The sequence below is a fragment of the Harpia harpyja genome, chromosome 6 (genome assembly GCF_026419915.1).
Source record: "Harpia harpyja isolate bHarHar1 chromosome 6, bHarHar1 primary haplotype, whole genome shotgun sequence".
Lineage (NCBI taxonomy): Eukaryota > Metazoa > Chordata > Aves > Accipitriformes > Accipitridae > Harpia > Harpia harpyja.
The window spans coordinates 69,152,220-69,171,643 of record NC_068945.1 but is presented as its reverse complement, the minus strand read 5'-3'; the positions used below and the strand labels follow the sequence as shown (position 1 = coordinate 69,171,643).

At 50.3% G+C, this 19,424-nt stretch overlaps 1 protein-coding gene across 11 annotated transcripts; it reads left to right on the top strand.

Moving 5' to 3' along the window:
• Window positions 1-115: 115 nt before the first annotated feature.
• ANKRD16 (ankyrin repeat domain 16) lies at window positions 116-18,730 on the top strand. Of its 11 annotated transcripts, none has more exons than XR_008235693.1 (9): window positions 116-314; window positions 1,403-1,750; window positions 4,049-4,269; window positions 9,311-9,419; window positions 11,130-11,291; window positions 14,479-14,557; window positions 16,397-16,598; window positions 17,255-17,552; window positions 18,705-18,730. XR_008235693.1 is itself a non-coding variant. In XM_052790287.1 (9 exons), exons 2-8 carry the CDS (start codon window positions 1,413-1,415, stop codon window positions 16,555-16,557), a joined length of 1,113 nt encoding a protein of 370 aa, XP_052646247.1. In that variant the 5' UTR covers window positions 119-314; window positions 1,403-1,412; the 3' UTR covers window positions 16,558-16,598; window positions 16,919-17,556. The 11 variants fall into 11 exon arrangements, 10 of the variants coding, with proteins under 10 accessions (XP_052646243.1, XP_052646241.1, XP_052646244.1 ...); XM_052790287.1 differs by lacking the exon at window positions 18,705-18,730 and adding an exon at window positions 8,183-8,225 and having other exon boundaries at window positions 119-314; window positions 16,919-17,556; XM_052790290.1 differs by lacking the exon at window positions 18,705-18,730 and adding an exon at window positions 8,183-8,225 and having other exon boundaries at window positions 119-314; window positions 17,255-17,363.
• The last annotated feature ends 694 nt before the right edge of the window (window positions 18,731-19,424 follow it).

Genomic DNA, 19,424 nt, shown 5'->3' with positions numbered 1-19,424 from the left:
GGACGCGCCTCCGCGTTCTCCCCGCGATTCCGCCGGCCCCGCCCCGCCCCGCCCCTCCGACCAATCAGAGAACGCGCGGCGACGGTCGCTGCCCAATGGCGCAGCTCTTCCGGGTTTGGGATAACGCCGACTGGGGCCGACGGAACCGTTCCCGGAGTTTGTTGACCGTCACCACCAGCGTGTGCCGCGGCGGTGACATCACGCCGCCGCGCGTGACGTCACGCCGCCCCAGCAGAGCGCGGGTGGGTTTTAACCGCCGCGGAATGCCCTGCGAAGGGACCCGCCACGACGTGGGCTGAGGAGAGGGGAACGTGGTGGGTGCCCAGCCTGAGGGAAAAGGGAATTCCTGGTCTTCCTGAGGGAGAAGGGAATTTCTCGTTTTCTGGAGGGAAAAGGAGATTACTGGTTTTCTTGAGAGAAAGGCTGCTTTCTGATATTCCAGAGGGGAAATGGAAATTTCTGGTTTTACTGAAGGAGAGGTCATTTTCCGAATTTCCTAAGGGAAAGGAGAATTTCTGGGTTTCCTGGAGGAGAGGCTGGTTTCTGGTTTTCGTGAGGGAAAAGGAAATCACTAATTTTCCAGAGGAAAAAGGAAATTTCAGGTTTTCCTGAGGGAGAGGGAAATTTCTGGATTTCCCGAGGAACAGCTGGTTTCTGGTTTTCCTAAGAGGAAGAGGAATTTTCTAGTTCTCAGGGGAAAGGGAATTTCTGTTTTTCCACAGGGAGAGTCTGGTTTCTAGTTTTCCTGAGGGAAAATGGAATTTCTCTTTTTTTTTCCTGAAGGAGAGACCGGTTCCTGGTTTTCCGGATGGAAAAGGAAAATTCTGTTTTTCCTGAGGGAGCAGCTAGTTTCTTGTTTTCCCAAGTGAAAAGGAAGTTTCTTGTTTTCCTGAGGGGAAAGGGAATTTTTGTTTTTCCTGAGGGAGAGGTCGGACCCTGGTTTTCCTAAGGGAAAGGCAATTTCTTGTCTTCTGGAAGGAGAGACCAGTTCCTAGTTTTCCCAAGGGAAAGGGAAGTTTCTGGTTTTACTGAGGGAGAGGCTGGTTCCTGGTTTTCGGAAGGGAAAAGGAAATTTCTGTTTTTCCCTGAGAGAGAGGCTGGTTCCTGGATTTCCAAAGGGAAGAGGAAATTTCTGGGTTTGCTGAAAGGGAGGCCAGTTTCTGGTTTTCTGGAGTGAAAAGGAAATTTCTAGTTATCCTGAGGGACAAGGAAATTCCTCCTGAGGGAGAGGCCGGTTTGTAGATTTGCTGATGGAAAAGGAAATTTCTTGTTTTTCTGGAGGAGGAGGCCGGGTTCTGTTTTTCCTGAGGGAGAAGGTAATTTCTGTTTATCCCGACCCAGGGAGCGGCCATTGTATTCACGCAGTTTGAAACCGTAATCCTGATTTTGGCCTTTCTTCCAGATCTCTAGCCATGGCGGAGGGGGAGAGGCCGAGGCCGCTCCTCCGGCTGGTGCAGGAAGGACGGCTGGACCTCCTCCGGGACGAGCTGCGGCCGGACGACGCGCTGGTCCCAGCAGTGCGGAGCCAGCGCTATGGGCGCTCGGGGGACACGCTGCTGCACCACGCTGCCCGATACGGGCACCGGGACGTCCTCGCCTACCTGGTAGAGGTGCTGGGGATGGACATTGAGGCGTTCAATAGCGACTACAAAAGACCCCTGCACGAAGCGGCCTCCATGGGCCACGGGGAGTGTGTCTCCTACCTCCTGGAGAGAGGCGCAAGCGTAGACTGCTTGAAAAAGGCAGACTGGTAGGTCACTGGATTGCTTTGCCGTGGGTCAGAGCGATATCTGAAAGGGGCTTGGATGCAGAAGGTGGGAATGGGACTGCTGGAGCCGTCATTTAGAATCGTGGAATCACAGAATGGTTTGGGTTGGAAGGGACCTTTAAAGGTCATCTAGTCCCACCCCTCTGCAATGAGCGGGGACATCTTCAACTCGATCAGGTTGCTCAGAGCCCCGTCCAACCTGACTTTGAATGTTACCAGGGATGGGGCATCTACCACCTCTCTCGGCAGCTTGTTCCAGTGTTTCACCACCCTCATAATAATAAATTTCTTCCTTATATCTAGTCTAAATCTACCCTCTCTTAGTTTAAAACCGTTACCCCTCGTCCTATCACTACATGCCCTTGTAAAAAGTCCCTCACCATCTTTCTTATAAGCCCCCTTTAGGTACTGGAAGGCTGCTGTAAGGTCTCCCTGGAGCCTTCTCTTCTCCAGGCTGAACAACCCCAACTCTCTCAGCCTGTCCTCATAGGAGAGGTGCTCCAGCCCTCTGATCATCTTCATGGCCCTCCTCTGGACCTGCTCCAACAGGTCCATGGCCTTCTGATGTTGGGGACCCCAGAGCTGGACGCAGTACTGCAGGGGGGGTCTCACCAGAGCGGAGCAGAGGGGCAGAATCCCCTCCCTCGACCTGCTGGTCACGCTGCTTTTGATGCAGCCCAGGGTATGGTTGGCTTTCTGGGCTATATTCCAGCCCTATCACTGATTTCCCCCTCTTTATTGTAGAAGTTGTAAATTACTGCTTCATTAGCAGATCCAATTTAAAAGTTTTCATCTGCAGCTATTTGTTCTTCCCCATGCCCCTGTTGGATGGGAATCAGTGATACTGATTCACATTTTTGTGTACTGGTCCTCAGAAACTTAAATAAGAAGATAAAAAGTAAGTTTTACTCCTGTTTCCCCTCAGCAAGCAGAGCCTCTTAGGTCAGATTTGCTACTGATATAATAGTAACAGCCTCAAGAACCCAAGAAACAACTGGTTTCTTCAGGGTTTTTGTTGCCTGCCACGTGGGAAACACGTAAGCAAATGATGAGGGACTGAGAATGGGGAATAAAAAGTAAAGCCTAATCCACAAAAAAGCAGCAGGCCTGATTAATGTCAAAGTCTCTTCTTGGGGAGGGAGATTTCTGTGTACCACCTTGCCAAAAGAAAGCAAAGATTCTCTCCAGCCCACAAATTAAAGCCCAGGGAGGTCATTTTGAAGCTGAACTAACATAAATAGAAAGGCAGCATCCCAGTCCTCGTAATTCGAGGCTGTGCCAGCGTCGTGCTGACATCAGGGGGAGCAGAGGGAGGCAGAGATCTCGTGAGCTGTGCAGACGTGTGTGCGAGCCTGGTTTTGTGTGATAGGCCCGCAGTACCCTTCCATCCATGGATTAAAAATGGGGAGCTACGTGCTTGCTAGCGCATGTCCCAGCCCTTGGACAAAGTCTCATTTGCATTGAAAATATACGCTGATCTGAGGCACTGTACAGAAACAGAGCTGCAGGAAACACAGAGCTCCACGCTCAGCTCTACCCCATCGTCCCCAGCAGACACGTGTCTAATCTCTTCTTAAAGATCTCCATCACTGGAGATTTTATCTCCCTTCTCAGCACACTCTTCCTGACCTTGTCTGTCCTTACGACTGGAGCATTTTATGTTTATAAGTGTCAAAGGTTGTTCCCAGACATGTGAAACAGGACAAAACTGTCAAAAGCTTCACTCTCAGGCCAGCTGCTCTGCATCAGAAACGTTCCAGAGTGGCATTTGCTGGTACACTCATGCTCTACTGCCAGGATATGCGGAGTTGTCTGTGGTTTGCTGTCTGCAGCTGCAGCTGCCTCTCTGGGTGACTGGCTGGAGTAAGAAACACTGATGTTAACAGCTCTGTCTCAACAGTCCCCAAAAGTCCAAACCCTGTATTACCTGCGTGAAAAAGCAGTGCTGTAAAATCTCACAGGTCTGTATGCAGCATGTGGTGAGCCTCAGTCAAAGCATCTGAATCCAGGTGGGACGATAAATTTAGCCTTGGGCTTGAAGAAGGTCTTTGCCTTGAGCCAGCAAAGTTTCCTACTACCTCAGACGAGTTTTAGTACATCAGTTTTCCCTCTGGCTAGCTCACCACAGCTGGCACTGAGCTACTGTGTTTTATGAGGCAGGCCAGTTGGTGCTACAGACAACTTTAAATCATACTTCAAGCTCAGATGTTAGAACAAAAGCCATCAGACTTGTACGGCACTGTCTCTCTGGTTATTAGGTTTGCCCTGTCTTTCTTTCAGGACTCCCCTAATGATGGCTTGCACCAGGCAAAACCTGGAGGTGATCAAAGCTCTTGTGGAGCATGGAGCCAACCCACTGCTGAAGAATAAGGATGGCTGGAATTGCTTCCACATCGCGAGCCGTGAGGGCCATCCTCAGGTCCTCCAGTACCTGCTGGACATGTCCCCGAGCAGCTGGGACACAGAGAGCACAATTAAGAGAACGCCTCTGCACACAGCAGGTAAAAGAGGGTCCCGTTGCCACCAGAGGGGCTGGAAGAGAAGAGTGGCCTGTGATGGCAGCAGAGAACAGAAGGGGGCTGTTGTTTCAGTTCACGTTTATTTTGGAGAAGCAAAGTGTGACCTATCTTGATACAAAACCACAGGGAAATAGTTAAATACTAAGTTATTGAAATTAAATGAAAAGGGGCTAGTGGTGGGCATTAGTGGGAGCTCACCTCTCTGAACTTCAGTCTGCTAACAGTGCTCTGCTGCATCTTTGCAGGGTTTCACCTCAGGACAGACACTCAGTTGCTTTCAGATAAATAAACAGCAAGCATTAGGCTTAATATTTCTTAATGATGTGCTTAATTTCTTAATGACTGAGCTTGTGAGGTTGGAGGGTCCTCAGTTCCCATTTGACTGGATTTTGCCTGTACTCAAAGCATGTTTTTGTGGTGCATAACAGTTATGTTCTCTTGGGAATGGTGGATCCATCCGAGGAGCACTCGTGATGACCCACTGACTTTGGCCTCCTTGGACCAGGGTGTTCGTCTCCATCTCTGCCTCCCTGTGACAGATATATCCAAGCTCCCACAGCTCTGAACACATTGCAATACACTTTCCCTTGCTGGCATATGAAGCTGCAAATTGCACTTGGAAAATCTGCAAGGCTCCAAGCATATCCTGGCATTTTAAAAGTCCTAAAAGCGGCAGAGCTGCTGAGAGACACCTTTTGGGATCTGCCTGTTGATGGACATATTTACCAGTTTGGTTTCTAGTCTCGTCATCAGTTTTTGTAAGAGCTGTATCTCTCAAAATGATCCATTTTTTGTCCAAATGCTTGGTGGTTTAGGTCATTATGGCAAATCTGAAGAGCTGTAGGGTCTCTAGGTGTAACCACCAGAAGAAGCATCACAGGTTTTGGTATTCTCACATTGCTCTTAAGAAGGTAGTATCTAGTGGTGAGAAATCCAGAGTGCCTTTCTGCAAAGGGGAAGGATAGTCTCTGCTGGGAACATGCAGGGGCTGTTGTTACAGTTGGAATGCACCTTGTCCGATTCCCCTTGTCTGCCCCTTTCATTGGTTTAAAAGGACAAATAAAGGGAGTGAACTGGTTTGAAGAACCACAGATGTCATCAGGCATGGTGGGGAGCAGAAGGGCAGTTAGCTGAACAGTGACCCAGAGGCAGTTTGGATTTGGTTTCTGGCTTTCTGACTCTTTCATCCTTGAAATGCAGTGATTAATTTATGAATGATGCACAAGGTGTGCCTCAGTTAAGTTCTCTGAGTCTCAATAAGTTGAATGGCCCAAAAATCTGTTAATGCAGAACTAAGTTTGTCCTGCCATGTCTTATTGTCCCTTACAGAGTATCAGGTCTGGTTACCCACAGACCGTGCAAGCTAGGCAGTGCAGATAAAGCATGGGTCTTCCCAGAGCTTAAATCCCCTTAACTCTGCCCTCCAGAGATGCAGTGAGAGTGGACGATGGAGGGAGCGAGTGAGTGAAGGGAGAATTGTGTGACACCAAGTCAGGGTGACGTTGTGGGGCAGGCTGGAGGCTGGAGGTTGGTGGCTGACCTGAATCTGAAACACGTCCCATCCCTGAGCGGGGATTAAGCTGCATGTCCTGGGGCTCAGCAGTGTCTCTGCAGGAGAGATGAGTGTGGGGAGCCACCGCTCAAAGCTGCGGCTACCTAAACTCATTTCCCAAAGAGTTTAATAGGGATTGACTCTCCGCAAAGACCCAAGGTATCGTGAGGAGACCCCTGCTGTGCTATAATTAATCTGTTGGGTATGTTGCTCCTTGGCTGTCGTTCCTGTTACTTCTCTGGCCCTCAGTAGCCGCCTGTCCACCGCACTGCTCATCAGCAGTGACAGTCCCAGCCCAGGGGCATTGGCTGTGCCTTAGTCCTTGTGCTTGGCCTGAGAATGAAAAATAGCTGATGAGTTGTTTGATACTTCAGGCTGGGTGGTGAGGAGCAGGTTGCCTGAATGAGAAATGGCTAATCCTCGTTTATTTGCACGTTCTCCTGTCCCTGCTCAATCCCAGGTCTTGTGTTTCCATGTCTGGGCTGGCTGGCTGGGCTCGCAGCCCTGTCTCAGCCCTCTCTCTGCAGAGAGGTGGATGTTGGGTTGGGATCTGGGGTTTGAGGGTCTGGGGATGGGGTCAGGAGCAGGGTGAGGACTGTCCTGAGGAAAAAGACCTTTTGACCTTGAGTTTAAAGTCTCCTCCCTGCCCCGTAGCACTTGGGATATGGGGGTACAGACAGTGATGGTGGGATCCAGCGCCTAGTTCTCACTGCTTCATAGAGGTGTCTTGACCTCTGTGTTGCCTCCATTTGACTTTCATTGTGGCAAAGCCATCAACCCATGATTTGGGTTGATTTCTGGTCATTTTACCGATCCAGGTTAGACCCTGGACACACACATTGGCAGAGCAGCAGCCGGTGCAGGAGCGACTGGGCAGCGGGAAGGGCTGGAGCTGCTTAAACCACCTTTGCCCCCAGCATAATTTTAACCCGGGACAATGCTGGAGGCTGCTGCTTGGTGGGTGCTGGTGCCAGCATCCCCCCACACACCACCACGTAGCCGAGTTACACAGACACAGCTCCTGAGGCGGGGGCACGGGCGAGGGGACGGAGACGATGCTGTAGCTGCTGGGGGGGTGGAAATCATGTCAAGATGAACCACCGTCTCAATGAGTTTAGATCCCAAGGGTGTGGATATGAGCACATTAACCCGTGACCAGTCCAGCTGGCTTCCTGGCACAGTTATCCCTGGATAGATGATGGGTAATTTTCTCCCCTGTGCAATTTTTTTTCGGGTTGATTCCTTAAGCTTTGCTGCTTCATATATCCGTAGCCTGAGGCAAGGGAGCAGGGGACATGTAATTAGAGGAAGTGGAGTGCAACAGTGGATCTGAGCACTGCAGCTTTCTTGTGTCTCTGTTGCTGTTAAAGGATGCGTTGCTTGGGGTGTTTTTTCTTCACGTAGCTTGGGTTTTTTAAAGCCTCCATTTCAAAAATCCTTCTCACAGTGTGGCTCTGCCTGTATTTACATCAGCTCAGGTGAAGGGGTGATAAACGGGCAGGGAGCGGGAGCAAATGGCCAAGGTCTGGGAGGATGGGAGCCCTTCGTTGGGCTTTCAAAGAGCATCTATTGTGCAGCTTCGTCTGAAGGTTATTGCTGGTAACACACATTTGTCAGGAGCCCTTCTTTCATCGCACAGAGTAAATAGCCTGATGTAGCAGCTCCGGGCTTGCTTTCATATCGTTTTCTTTCAGTATTTCATTTGTTTTGCAAAATGACCTGCAGAAAAAAAGCCAGAACGAGACTGTCCTTACATTGCTGTAATACGATGTGTTTTAAAAAAATAGAGAGAGGATATTTCAGTGCATGATGTTCAAATCCTCCCCCACTGTTGTTGTTTTTCCTCCGAGATGCTGTCTGGGTGAGGATGCTTCATTAGGGTGATTAGATGGGAGTGATGGGTAGTTTGAGTGGCTGAGGAGGGGTGGAAATGCCATCCAGCTATTCACCAGCTCCCTGCTTTGTGTTCATTTTGCTTCTCACACATTTCATTTCAGGGATTAACAAATACTTGCAAGAAAAGATCTTTGTGTCAGCTTAATTGCATGTACGCTCTCACGCATGTACTCTGCAGGTAGAGGCAAATGGTGCCTATATGCATGCCTTTTCCCTGGTTTATCTGGTGTTTTCCTATAGGATCAGGGGAGGGAGAGGCTCGAGATCTGGAGACAATGTTTTAATTACAAAAAAAGATAATAATCAAAAGCTTTGAATTTAAAGCCTCTCGGAACCCTTTCCCTCATCATGAATAAGCCAAAAGGGTCAGAAACCTGATTATGTTTCACTGTAGGCGGACGGTGGCATGAAAACATAAATTAACCGTGCGTTTCCTCCCTCTCGTAGCAATGCACGGCTGTTTCGACGTTGTGGAGCTGCTCCTGGAGCGGTAAGCAGGCTTCCTCCCAGCGCTGCCTCTGCCGCCCCGCTCTCCCCCGCCTCCTGTCCACCACCAGGCTCGCTCCAGCCGCCCGGACACAAAGGGAGTTTATGCCATTCGGGAAGCCCGGTTGCACAGCTGCCCTGCATGCGATCCCGAGGCCATCTCTGTTTCCTCTGGGTTTTTCACGGCCGGTTAGGGGCTTTTGAGACAAGGACAGTCTCCGAATGGGCTGCGATGGGCTCTGACTTCGCTATGACATAAGCCCCGGTTATATAACTCTGCTCTTTTTCTGTGCTGATTCATTCCCATTGCCTCCGATGTGTCCGAGGCCATACAATAACAACAAAACTGTTTTCTGACAGCTCGGTTCTGGGTGCAGCTCCTCTAGGCTGGACTCAGCCTCCAGGCTTTATTTTCAGACTGTGGCTTCTGGGAGACTGCTGTGAAGTGGCTTTAAATCAGCCTGTGCCCAGTCATCCTGACCCTGTTACCTTCCTTACCAGCACTGCCCACTGCCAGAGCTGGAGTAGCTTTCCCTGGGCATCGCAGCCACCGCTAGCCACAGCTCCTGCTAGCTGACTCGTCCCAGCCTTGTTAATTCCTGTCCATGCTTGGCCCAGCATAAACATAGCCCTGTGATTCGAGCCAGGCTTTCAATTTTAATTCAGTCTTCTCTCATTTCAGTGGAGCTTTAACCTGAGTGAGACCTGTGAGCTTTGATTTTGTACGTGGCGTAGTTACATGAGGATATGGTTTTCCCCACTGCCAGTGCACGCCTTGCCCCTTCTAGAGATCATCTGTTCAGGGGGCAAGGGAAATATAAATGATCTGTAGAGCCCTGGCTTTTCTGCAGCCTGAAGAACTTGCACCAGCTGAGTACCAGATCTCTGACCCAAAAAATCCCAGCAGACCATACACCAGGCCGTAAAGCACTGAGACAGGTTTATGCATGGTCTATGGACAGGCTTTATATATGCCATTTCCAATCCTATCCGCTGATAGTCTCCTGCACCACCAATGCAAAGCAACTAGTGCAGTAAGGATTTTAGAGCCGCCAACAACTCTGTCATTGCTTTTGTCTTCTCTCCCAGGTGCCAGTACAAACCTGACAGCAGAGACAAATGTGGAGTCACTCCCTTTATGGATGCTATCCAGAACGGGCATGTCAACATTGCCCAGCTGCTCCTGGAAAAACACCAGGTAGGTGCCAAAACCTCACCTCCCTCCTCCAGGACCTGACCTAGAACTGCCAGGACAGGCAATCTGCGCATTCACCATAACCATGTTGTAAGGAAGCAAATTCCCAAATGGTGAAGAAGTGAATTGTGAAAGAAGGCAAATTCCCTCTGGAGATGAGCAAGATTTTGCTGAGTAAGGCCACCAGGACTCAGCTCATGGTGAAGATCTCACCCTGGGGCAGGGATATGTTCCCATAGCTGGTGAAGGGGGATGGAGACACAAGGCAGTGGCAGGAGGGGACAGGACTTGCTGAGCGCTGCAGGGGCAGCTGTGTCAAAGCCAAGACCAGCACCCGGGAGTGCCAGGGCTCAGCATGGAGCCTCTCGTGGCATCGCTGAGGGTGGATAACACGGAGACGTCTGGCTGCGCCAGCAGCAGCTCATCTCTGGCCTCCCTCTCTCATGGCAGCTGCTGCTCCTGTATTGTCTCCCAGTAATCTCTGATTTCCTCCAACATACAAGGCGTAACAGGGATGTCATTAGAGCCAATTGTGCGTAGCAGGAACCAGACCACTGCATTATTTATTGACTGCTGAACTGGTGTGAGATGGTTGGAGCCCACCTAATGGCTGATTCTCACAGAGGTGGGGTTGTGTCTCCCTTCTCACCTACTTTGCCTCTCCCCTGCACCAGCTCTGGTGTTCATCAGACACCATGCCAAACCGGTGCACCTCGCTGGCCTGGCAGAAAGCTAGCATGGCAAAACCAGTGAATCTGTTTGTGCCATGCTGGCAGGTTGAATCGGCCAACTGAGCCCCCAGCATGGCACGGAGTGGGCCAGGGAATGCGGTACCACACTTTTCAAGATCACTAGCTTTGGACTTACTCAGCCTTAATACATAGCCTCACTCAGCAGAGGTGGTTTGATGCCCAGGTTGTGCTTGAGTACGTAGGTACTTGTTGTCTTCAGGAGGTGTTCATGTGCTTGTCTTCGCTTATCTGGCCCTTACAGGATAAAACATTTGTGAAGTTTGCTTACACTTTTAGGCTCGCATTTCAGGCAATGAAGATGGAAGAGTTGATTTAATTTCCTCGTTGTGGTGCCCTGGCTTACTGCCATGAAGCAGCACTGGAAATGCTAATGGCAGCATTGCTACCTTCTAGGTTTTATAAAACCATGAGTCAGGCCCACTAGGCTTCAAGAGGCTGGATTATATCCTTTAAGATGAGTGCACTGTGTATTACTTCCGTTACCCTTCTTGATTTTATGTCTTTGCGGTTCACATTCAGAGACTCACAGAAGAGATCTCATGAGGTCATCTACCCATCTCCCTCCCTCTTCCTGCGTCCAAGTTCTTCTCCACCAGCACAGAAGCTGGAGATGGGTTGTTTCTTGCTGCTTTAAAGAGTTGAAACCCATCATATGTGCTTCAGCTGAAGAGAGGGGGGGCTTGGTTCTTTTTTGGCACTAGTTTTGCTTATCACTTAAAAAGCTCAGCAGAGAGCTGGCTCTGGTCTGCAAATCATAGAATCGTAGAATCATTTAGGTTGGAAGAGACCTTTAAGATCATCAGGTCCAACTGCACCGGTCCTGCTTGTGACATCCCATGTGTTCATTGCTGTCACCATGGCCATGGAAGGCAGACATGATTCTGCTTGGGCTGGTGATTGTCCTTGCAAGTTTGGCCGGGCGGTTCATTGCTTTCCCTTTCCATCCTCCCCTCCATTCCAGGCCTGTCCTTCAGCCGTGGATGTGCTGGGCGCGCAACCTCTGCACCGGGCAGCCGTCACGGCCCAGGATGAAGCCATCCAGTTCCTCGTCTCCAAGCTGGGTGTTGATGTCAACGAGAGAGCAACAGCCCTCCAACTCACAGCACTGCACTACGCAGCCAAGGTTTGTTCCTGTTCCCAGGCTTCCTCTACAAGGTCTTTGCCAATTGGTGTGCTACAGGCAGGCATCTAAAACAAGCTCTTTTAGATGTTCGCCACTGATGGAGGATTTACATTCCTAGCTCATCCTCTGTCACTGTCTGTCTGCTCCTGACCAGTCCCATACTCTGTTTAATGGTTTTTAGACCCTCGTTAAGTGTGTCCAGCTGTCTGCAGAGTGGCGGTGGGTATCTGAGTTGCTGTGTTCACCACTCTCCTGCCCACACTGCTGACTGCGCTGTGGCTTAGTAACCCTCCTGCGTGGCACGTGGCTGAGTGGGATCATGCAGGAGCAGAGGCGGCTGGTGATAGGGCACAGTTGGCCGTGCTGTGGATAGGACTTGACCCACACCTCTGGCGAGCGTTACTCTTCCAGTCCACTGCCTATGGACCAAAATGCAATACCTGAAGGGAGTCCACCCTGCTAGTTATTGGGAGCTGTAGGTACCAACAGTTCATGAGCTGTGACAGTTCTTCACCAGCGTCTTCTCACTTGCCTGGCAGAGGAGATGTGGATGAAAAGCTGCTCAGATTTCTTTCTCTATTTTTCTTCAGCCCTGGTGGCTTGGGTCCCAGCGGGTCAGTAGCCAGTCTCCATGTCAGCAGCTTGCCGGACAGAATATGGCTGATGCACTGTGAAACAGCAACTGTTTGTCCCAGTAGGCTGGATTCTGGCCTGCCCGTGGCCAGACGTGAGAAAGGAGAGGTGGAAAGGCGGAGGGAGCTCGCGGGCGCTTATCTGTGTCCTTCGCACAGGAGCTGTTTTGAATTCCAGGCAGTGAGTCGTTTGAGCTTTCTCCTCCTCCCATCTCATGCCTATGTGGGAAGCAGGGCCTGGTGGGCTGTGGGTCCTGCAACGCTCCCTGGGAGTGCAGAGCAGATCTTAAAAGCCTCACTGCTGGCCAGGATCCCTCCTGGGACCCTGCTGCCTCCCTTCTGCTTGGTGCTGTCACACCACAGTGTGCAGCGTGCTGGCAGCTGGTGGCAAGGGAAGGTCCCAGCTCAGATCCCTGCACGTGAAACCTCATGAGCTTTAACAGGCAGCACTCAGAGCCTGGTCTAGACTTGTAGTGGGAACGAAGCAGCATCCCAGCGCCCCACTCCTACAAAAGCATCAATGACACTTACTGGGAGTGCTGGCAACAGTATTCTCCTCCAGCAGGACCCAGCCGTGGCATTTGCTGGCTCCCACAAAGGAGGCCTTTCTCCCAGCTTCCCTTCCTCATGCTCTGAGAAACCATGTTGAAAACCCTTTTGGTTGCCAAGGGTACGTTTAACAGCAAGGCTATTGGGGAATATAATGTGCCTTGGAGAAGATCCCAGCTCTGTCTTGGCGAGCAGCTGATTGGGGAGCGATTTGATGGGTTTCTCTTCCTTCCCGAGGCTCAGTGTCACTTTATATTTACAGCATCATTTGTTTGGCTGGTGCTTTTTTTTCTTCTTTTCTTATTACTTTGCATTTATAAATACATGAAAATCAAATTACGCTTTCAACTCAATTTGCTGCCAAGGCTGTGGCAGCTAAAGCAGTTCCTGGCTTGCTATCTTTGCCACTGAGAGGGGGTGTGCATGCAGCAGGGAAATAGGAGCCTTGAGCAGGGGGGAAGATGCTACTAAGTCATACGATAATGGGGGAAAAGAGTGGGTGGTGGGGATAAAAATAATAGCCTTCCACTCTCATGCCGCATGACAAAGACTAATTCATCGCACTGAAGAAGTAATTACAAAATCAGGCGCATTATTTAAGGAGAGAGGATTTATTTACAGAGAACCTCGTGCAGAGAGGAGGGGTGTGGGGGCTGTATTGCATTTTGCCTTGCAGCATTTAAAATTGGCTACTGGCTGAGGAAAGATAGATGACACTGTGGGTCGTGACGGTGTGTAAGCATGGCATTCTGCGTCTTCTCACAGGGCATTACAAATACTGGAGTAATCCTTTAGGAAATGCCGGTGCCTGAAGGTACCGCAGGGAGATGCGCAACAGGCCCATCAGCAACAGGTTCTGCTCTCTGAGCTGAAATACACCTTAGTAAGAGCAACTCTAGATCCCCGTGGTACTTGAAGTGGATTTACAGTGTGGGAAAACACATGGCTTTTTGCTGACATTTAGTCCTTTTAACAAACAGCCAGCTGCCAATTATGAAAGGTAAATCAGAGATCCTACAGCTCTGTGGCCAGCTGAAGTTAAAAGCAATTTAATTGAGTTGCTTGATTGGAGGTGAGGACTGGAGAGGCAAAGGCAAGATCAGCTGACAAATTAGTGCACTAATTTGCTATTAAGAAACATCTTTAGGTTGTGTCACCCAGTTTTAAGTCAGATGTCGTTTGTGCATTAACTCCTCCACAGCCACCGGCAAAGGCAAAGCTGTGCTGGGAGACAATCCTCCAAATTCCTCACACCTGAAGGTCCTGGCTATACAAAGCAGATCTATTGACCACGATCAAGAAGATGATATGGGATCTAGAGTTGTCTAAAAGCAGATCCACCTGCCTGGGTCTGGACTGGGTTGTATGTCTATCACACCTGCCCTGCCGAGGCTCCGCTCTCAGTCTTTGGCTGTACCATCACCACCACCACCACCAGAGACAGCTCTGCACTGTAACATGATTTTAAGCACTGTTGGTCTTAACTGAACACTTTCAGTTTTAAAACAGTGTTAAATGTTTGCTGCTGGGATGCCTCTTGCTGTTTTTTCAGCCTCTGGGTCGAAATCGCTGCCGGGGGCACGCGAGGCATGCAAACACGCTGACTGAGGGCCAAGCTCCGACTCCTCTCATGAGTAGCCAGCAGAAGGGCTGGAGAAGGTGCTGGTGGCATCTCTCTGGCCAATTCCTGTGGCGTAACAGCAGCATGTCTGCTGTGCCTGGGCAATCCCTGGCTAATGGACCGGACTTGCACTGCCACAGGCAGCTGACCCTGATTTCCAGTTGCTGTAAGGTCCTCTGGAGCCTGCAGCGGCTCCTGGTAGGCCCAGACTTGACCATGAAAGAGTGGATCTGCATCTGTGCCCTTCCAGGTGCTGTATGCAGTTAGGGACAGATCGCTTGCGGCCTCCTTTCTTTTCAGGCCTGTGTTATTTCTGCTAAATGCAAAGGTGAGAAATTGTGCAGAGCTGATTCTGAATTCCACGTGCCTGTCTTCACCACTGCAGGAAGGACACGCACACACCATCCAGACGCTGCTGTCCCTCGGCGCTGATGTCCACGCAAAGGATGGGAAGAGCCGTTCTGGTAAGGCTGCCGATCTATTTGTTCACCCTTTGTATGACAGCGAGAGCGTGCTTTAGTAACAGGAGCCCAGCCTTCAAAGCAGCCTGCGCTGCGTCCGCTCAGTGGAGCGTGCAAGGAGGTGCCAGATGCACATATGCAAAAAGCTCTTGGAGCAGCGTGACATGTGAAGCCTGGGTTTTTTTGCAGTTTTCATTCACTGGCTCTCTTCCTGCTGGACTTTCTGATGTCTAATGGCGTGGTTGAGCCTGCACTGCGGCCTTTCCCCTGGGGGAAGAACAGAGATGCTAATTGGTGTTTCTCTTTACCCAGCTGCTTATTTTGCATGAAACTTTCAGGAGCTTAGTATCTTTGATACCACTGCCTTGCCATCAAATTTGGTTGAAATTAGCCAGTTTGAAACGGTTAGGGTAGGCAGACAAATACAACAATTGCACAAGCTCTTAAGCCTCAATTTGTTAGCAAACTGCCTAGGAATAGGTTATGAGCAAATAATAACAGAGCTTGAATGTAAATATAGTTGCTATAGTAATGCCAGTGAGTTGGCATTCCCAGCGTGAGAGTCTGAGGCATCTCTTGCATCACCATCTCTCTCTCAAAAAAAGTATATATAAATGGTTTCAGCCATTGCCAAAATTGGCAACTTACCCAGTCTTCAGGTTTGCTTAATAACACGCCTCAGCGGCGAGCATGAACAGTCTTGTATCTCTCACTCTCCCCTTCCACCCCCTCAGTGAGTAAATTTGAGTTCTGCTGAACTCGTCTGACGCTGGGCCATTTGTGGTGCCTCCTCGTGCCCGTCAGCTGCCCAGTTCCCCGGCACCTTTGCTGCGTTAGTGTCACTGCGTCCTGGGGAGCTTCTCACCCAGACTCCACTCCTGCAAAGTGTCCTGCATGGATTATCCATGGGGATCAGGATGCCCCATGGTCAACATCAGCCTGCAGCAGGAGCTAACGACCCTCAGCATAAAAAAAATACTCACCCCTGTGCAGGATTAGGCCGGGAGAAGAAGGCTGTCTCACCCTGCTGCACAAGCCAAGTGTAACAGGACTGCCTAACTGTGCTGGAGCCATGCTGGATCAGCGTGCTGGCTGTCAGAGGGGTCTGTGGGATGAGCTAGGGCTTGGGCTGGAGTATTCCAGCCTCCTCCTGTGGGATGGTCTTTGCTGCACGCAGTGCATGGAAACATTTCTCATTTACTCCCTGACCCTGGAGTGAGCTGACAGGGACCCCCAGCCCACAGAGGACCCCAGTCACATCCAGAGTAGTTTCAAGCCCCTCTCTTGCATGTCACTATTGAATCCACCCCAAACACAGAGCAGTAAGAAGCCTGGACGCCTTCTGCTCTGTCCCACAGCCCTCCTGCTGTGGGCACCCTCTGCCCATGACTCAGTCAAAATGAACCAAGTTGGCTTAAATACTCCCAATATGTTTGCAAACCTGGTTAGCTTTGGCTCAGCCAGGCTAGTACTGCTTGATGGATTGGAGGGACTAGTAATCTGCAAGGGGGAGACAGGGTAATAGCCGGGGTAAGCCAGGCTCATAGCTTTTCTAGCAGCACGGCAGGGTGTGGAAGAGGACGTGTCCGCTGCTTGTGCAGGTTTAGTCATCCCACTGCTGCTGTAGACATGCGTGGCCGCGGCAGCTGAGCCCTGCTGTGCCATCACACGGCTGCTTGGCTGGGTGTTGCAACTGGGAAAAGTCATCTTTCACCCTTGATGTGTTCCCTCCGCTGACTCGGTTTCCTTCACTGGGAATCTGATGTTTGCATCTGAAGCGGGCTGAGGCCGAACGTACCGGGCAATCTCAGCTCCTGTCTCGACATCTTGTCTCCCCCACAGCCCTGCACGCAGCATGCGCTGGGCAGCAGGCGGATGCCGCACGGATCCTGCTCCGTGCTGGGCTGCAGGACGCCCCGGATGGCACGGGCACACTGGCACGGCAGCTCGCGAGGAAGCCAGATGTCATCCAGGTTTTCCAGGATACAAATGTCAGCGCGTGAGACCAACTGGGAAAAAGAGAAACACGTTTCATTTCAGCGTGGTACGTTAGTTATCACTTCACAACTATTCAGATTTAGGCAAACACTGGTTTAAAATGACGGGATTTTTGCCCAAAGATTGAGCAGAGAAACCAAGCTTGACACTTGGGAAGTATGTTTAGGAGAAAACATTTTAAACAGGATTATCTCAAAATGATAATGGACCTGAAAAGCATGTTTTAAATAGGATTATCTCAAAAAGATAATGGACCTGATGGGTCTGGGCTATCACGCTCCTGTATCGACCCCATCATTGTAAATTCATGGCTGTTCTTCTTTCACTTCCGAATCTCAGGGCTGAACTTCACCTCTTCTTGTGCAGCACCCGGCATGTCCAAACAGCTGAGGCTGCAGCTCCTTGAAGTATAACTATCCAGAGAAGGTGCCCCATGGGCTAGATGACCTCTGGGGACCTGCATGGCTTGAACCCCTTGGAGCCTGCCTAGCTTTTGCTGGGATGTTTCCATACAGTGGACATCCTGAAGGAGAAGATACACCCGGAGCGTTGATTTTTATAGCCCTTAATGGACCTGCTCTCCACTAATCTCTGAAGTTGCTTCAAGTGGCCACTTCTTTCTGTAGCCCTTGAGAGAGGCCGAGTGCGGTGCAGTGTAAGTGAACCCTTGGTGACTCTTCCTTCATCAGGTTTGAGCTGCAGAGGACAAGTGCAGGGAGTCTTCAAGCTGCGTCAACCTCTTACGTCCTTTTTGTGGCCCAAGCCTGCTCCCAAAGCCTGCTGAAATCAGTAGTAAGACCTCAACCTTGCGACGATGTCAAGGGTCTTTGGATCAGACTAAAAAAAGAGGTATTTGTTATTCCAGACAGCCTTGCATGGCACTTCTCGCCACTGATGAACTTTAAAAAAAAAAAAAAATCTGCTCTTTGAAGTGTATAGGGAAATGGCTTAATATTTAATGTAGCCAGTAAGCCTCTAACAGCCTGGAATACACATAAAGGTAAGAGCTACTGTAGCCGTTTGGTTTATTTGTATGCATCTGGAATTATAAATTTGGTTTTGCGTAGAAACATGGCACGCCCCTGTCTATATGTAATGTCAAGGTGTAAAAAACAATGGGATTCTGCAGTTTCGGTGATAGCAGATGCTAAAAATCAGACAGGCCTATAACTGAGCGAGCGAGCTAGGTTTTGCTCTGCCCAATCTGTGGTGCTCACGTCATGGTTTGATGCATGACCCACGTGCTCCTGGGTGGGTTTAAGACGATGCTGAACTCTGTTTGAGTGAGAAATTCCCACCCCCTGGTCCCTGGAGCAGAATTTGCCATGATGATCCTAAGCCAGAGCGACAACAGTGCCGTGCTCATCTCAAGTTAAACAGCCTTTACAGCAGGGTTAGGGCCTCCTTCCCTCTGCTGGCTCGCATTGCACGAGGAGAGGCAGCGCGCTCACAAAAATAATTTGGGGGGCTGTGAGAGGGGGCTGATAGCTTGAAAGAGGGGGAGAAGCAGGGCTCGGTAGCATCTTAAGACTCTTCCAAAAATGCCTGCAAAGACCTGCTTTTTGCCAGTCTTCTCCTGTCTTGTTTCTCCACCTGTGAAGGAGATTCTTCTCCACCAGGGAGGAAAAACAAATTAATGCTGTAAGGCACTGACGGTGCAGGGTGGTGGGAGCCGTATCAGCCCCTGGGCAGGCAAGGAAGTGGCTTTATTCCTCTAAAGATGCTGAATCCTTCATAAATCCGGCCCTGGCCTCCATACAGCAAACAGCAATACTGCAACCCAGTAAATGCAAGGGGCTGCTTTATTCCCACTTTTAATGATTTTAGCAAACCAAGAAATAGCTGTTTCCTCCCAATATCCCTGCTAACGAGCTCAGATTGCTTGTGAGTCTAAGCTTTTATGAGAAAGCAAGTGAGAATGTTTTCAAATGTCTGTGTCTAGCTGGCCGTGGCAAACACCTTGAAAACACAAAAGGGAATTTGCATTATTTTGAAGGTACGTTATGATTTCTGAAGGCTTCTGGATAGTAGCAGAGGGCCCATCCGCCTGGGACGGGGAACACAGGCACTGTGCTCTCGTCCAAAAGCGAGACGTAATGGCACGTCTCCAGCACTGGCTTTTATTTACTCTGCTTTTAAATCTGCCCCTTAGGCAATAAAAAGACGCACGGAAACAAACTGGCTGTTGTTAACGCAGATGATCAGGTACAAAAGGACGTTAGAGAAGGAACATGGATTCGGCTTTATGCCTGCAAAATTAGCCAGGGGAAGAGACCTTGCTGTCTTTCTTGCTGTTTTTGCTGTTGCTTACTCCCTGCAAGGTAGGAGCAAGGGGTCAGGACACCTTTGTGTCCGTGAGAGCGTGCTGCAAAATGCTGGGAAGAGCTCGGCAGCGCTAGGAAGAGCTCGGCAGCTCTAGACTGCGTGTGTGCAAACCCCTGTCGCGTTCCCGGCAGACATCTCACATGGAGAAACGGTGCGGGCGCCTGGTCCCCGGGGAGGAAGCCCAGGAGCTGGGCTCCGTGCCACGCGGCGCTGAAGGCAGTTTGGAGCGGAGCCCGGCAGCCGGCACACGGCTTCGGCACTGTCCTGTTATGCCACCTCTTCCACCCTTGGCACTGGCACTTGCCGGGGGCCCTGCAAACACTCCTGGTCCTGCTGCCGCAGAGGAGAAGACCTAGTGCCTTCGTCTTGTAGGATGTGGCTGAGATACAGTCACGGTAAGTAGAAGCGTCTGGGTAGGTAGGAAATAATGTTGCAATGCTGTCAGGGCTTGCTGGGAAACCTTACAGGAAGGGAAGGCATTTTGTTTTTAAATAAACCTGATTTTGCTCTGGTGGTTGCACCATCACACCCCTGCCCTCCCCCCAAA

What these genes read in the sequence shown, in the direction of transcription:
- ANKRD16 (XM_052790283.1), top strand. Translation starts at nt 1,413, where the DNA reads ATGGCGGAGGGGGAGAGGCCGAGGCCGCTCCTCCGGCTGGTGCAGGAA. An exon ending in AACGCCTCTGCACACAGCAG is followed by an intron (nt 4,270 to 9,310) that starts GTAAAAGAGGGT and finishes CTTCTCTCCCAG; the next exon opens with GTGCCAGTACAAACCTGACA. An exon ending in CACTGCACTACGCAGCCAAG is followed by an intron (nt 11,292 to 14,478) that starts GTTTGTTCCTGT and finishes TCACCACTGCAG; the next exon opens with GAAGGACACGCACACACCAT.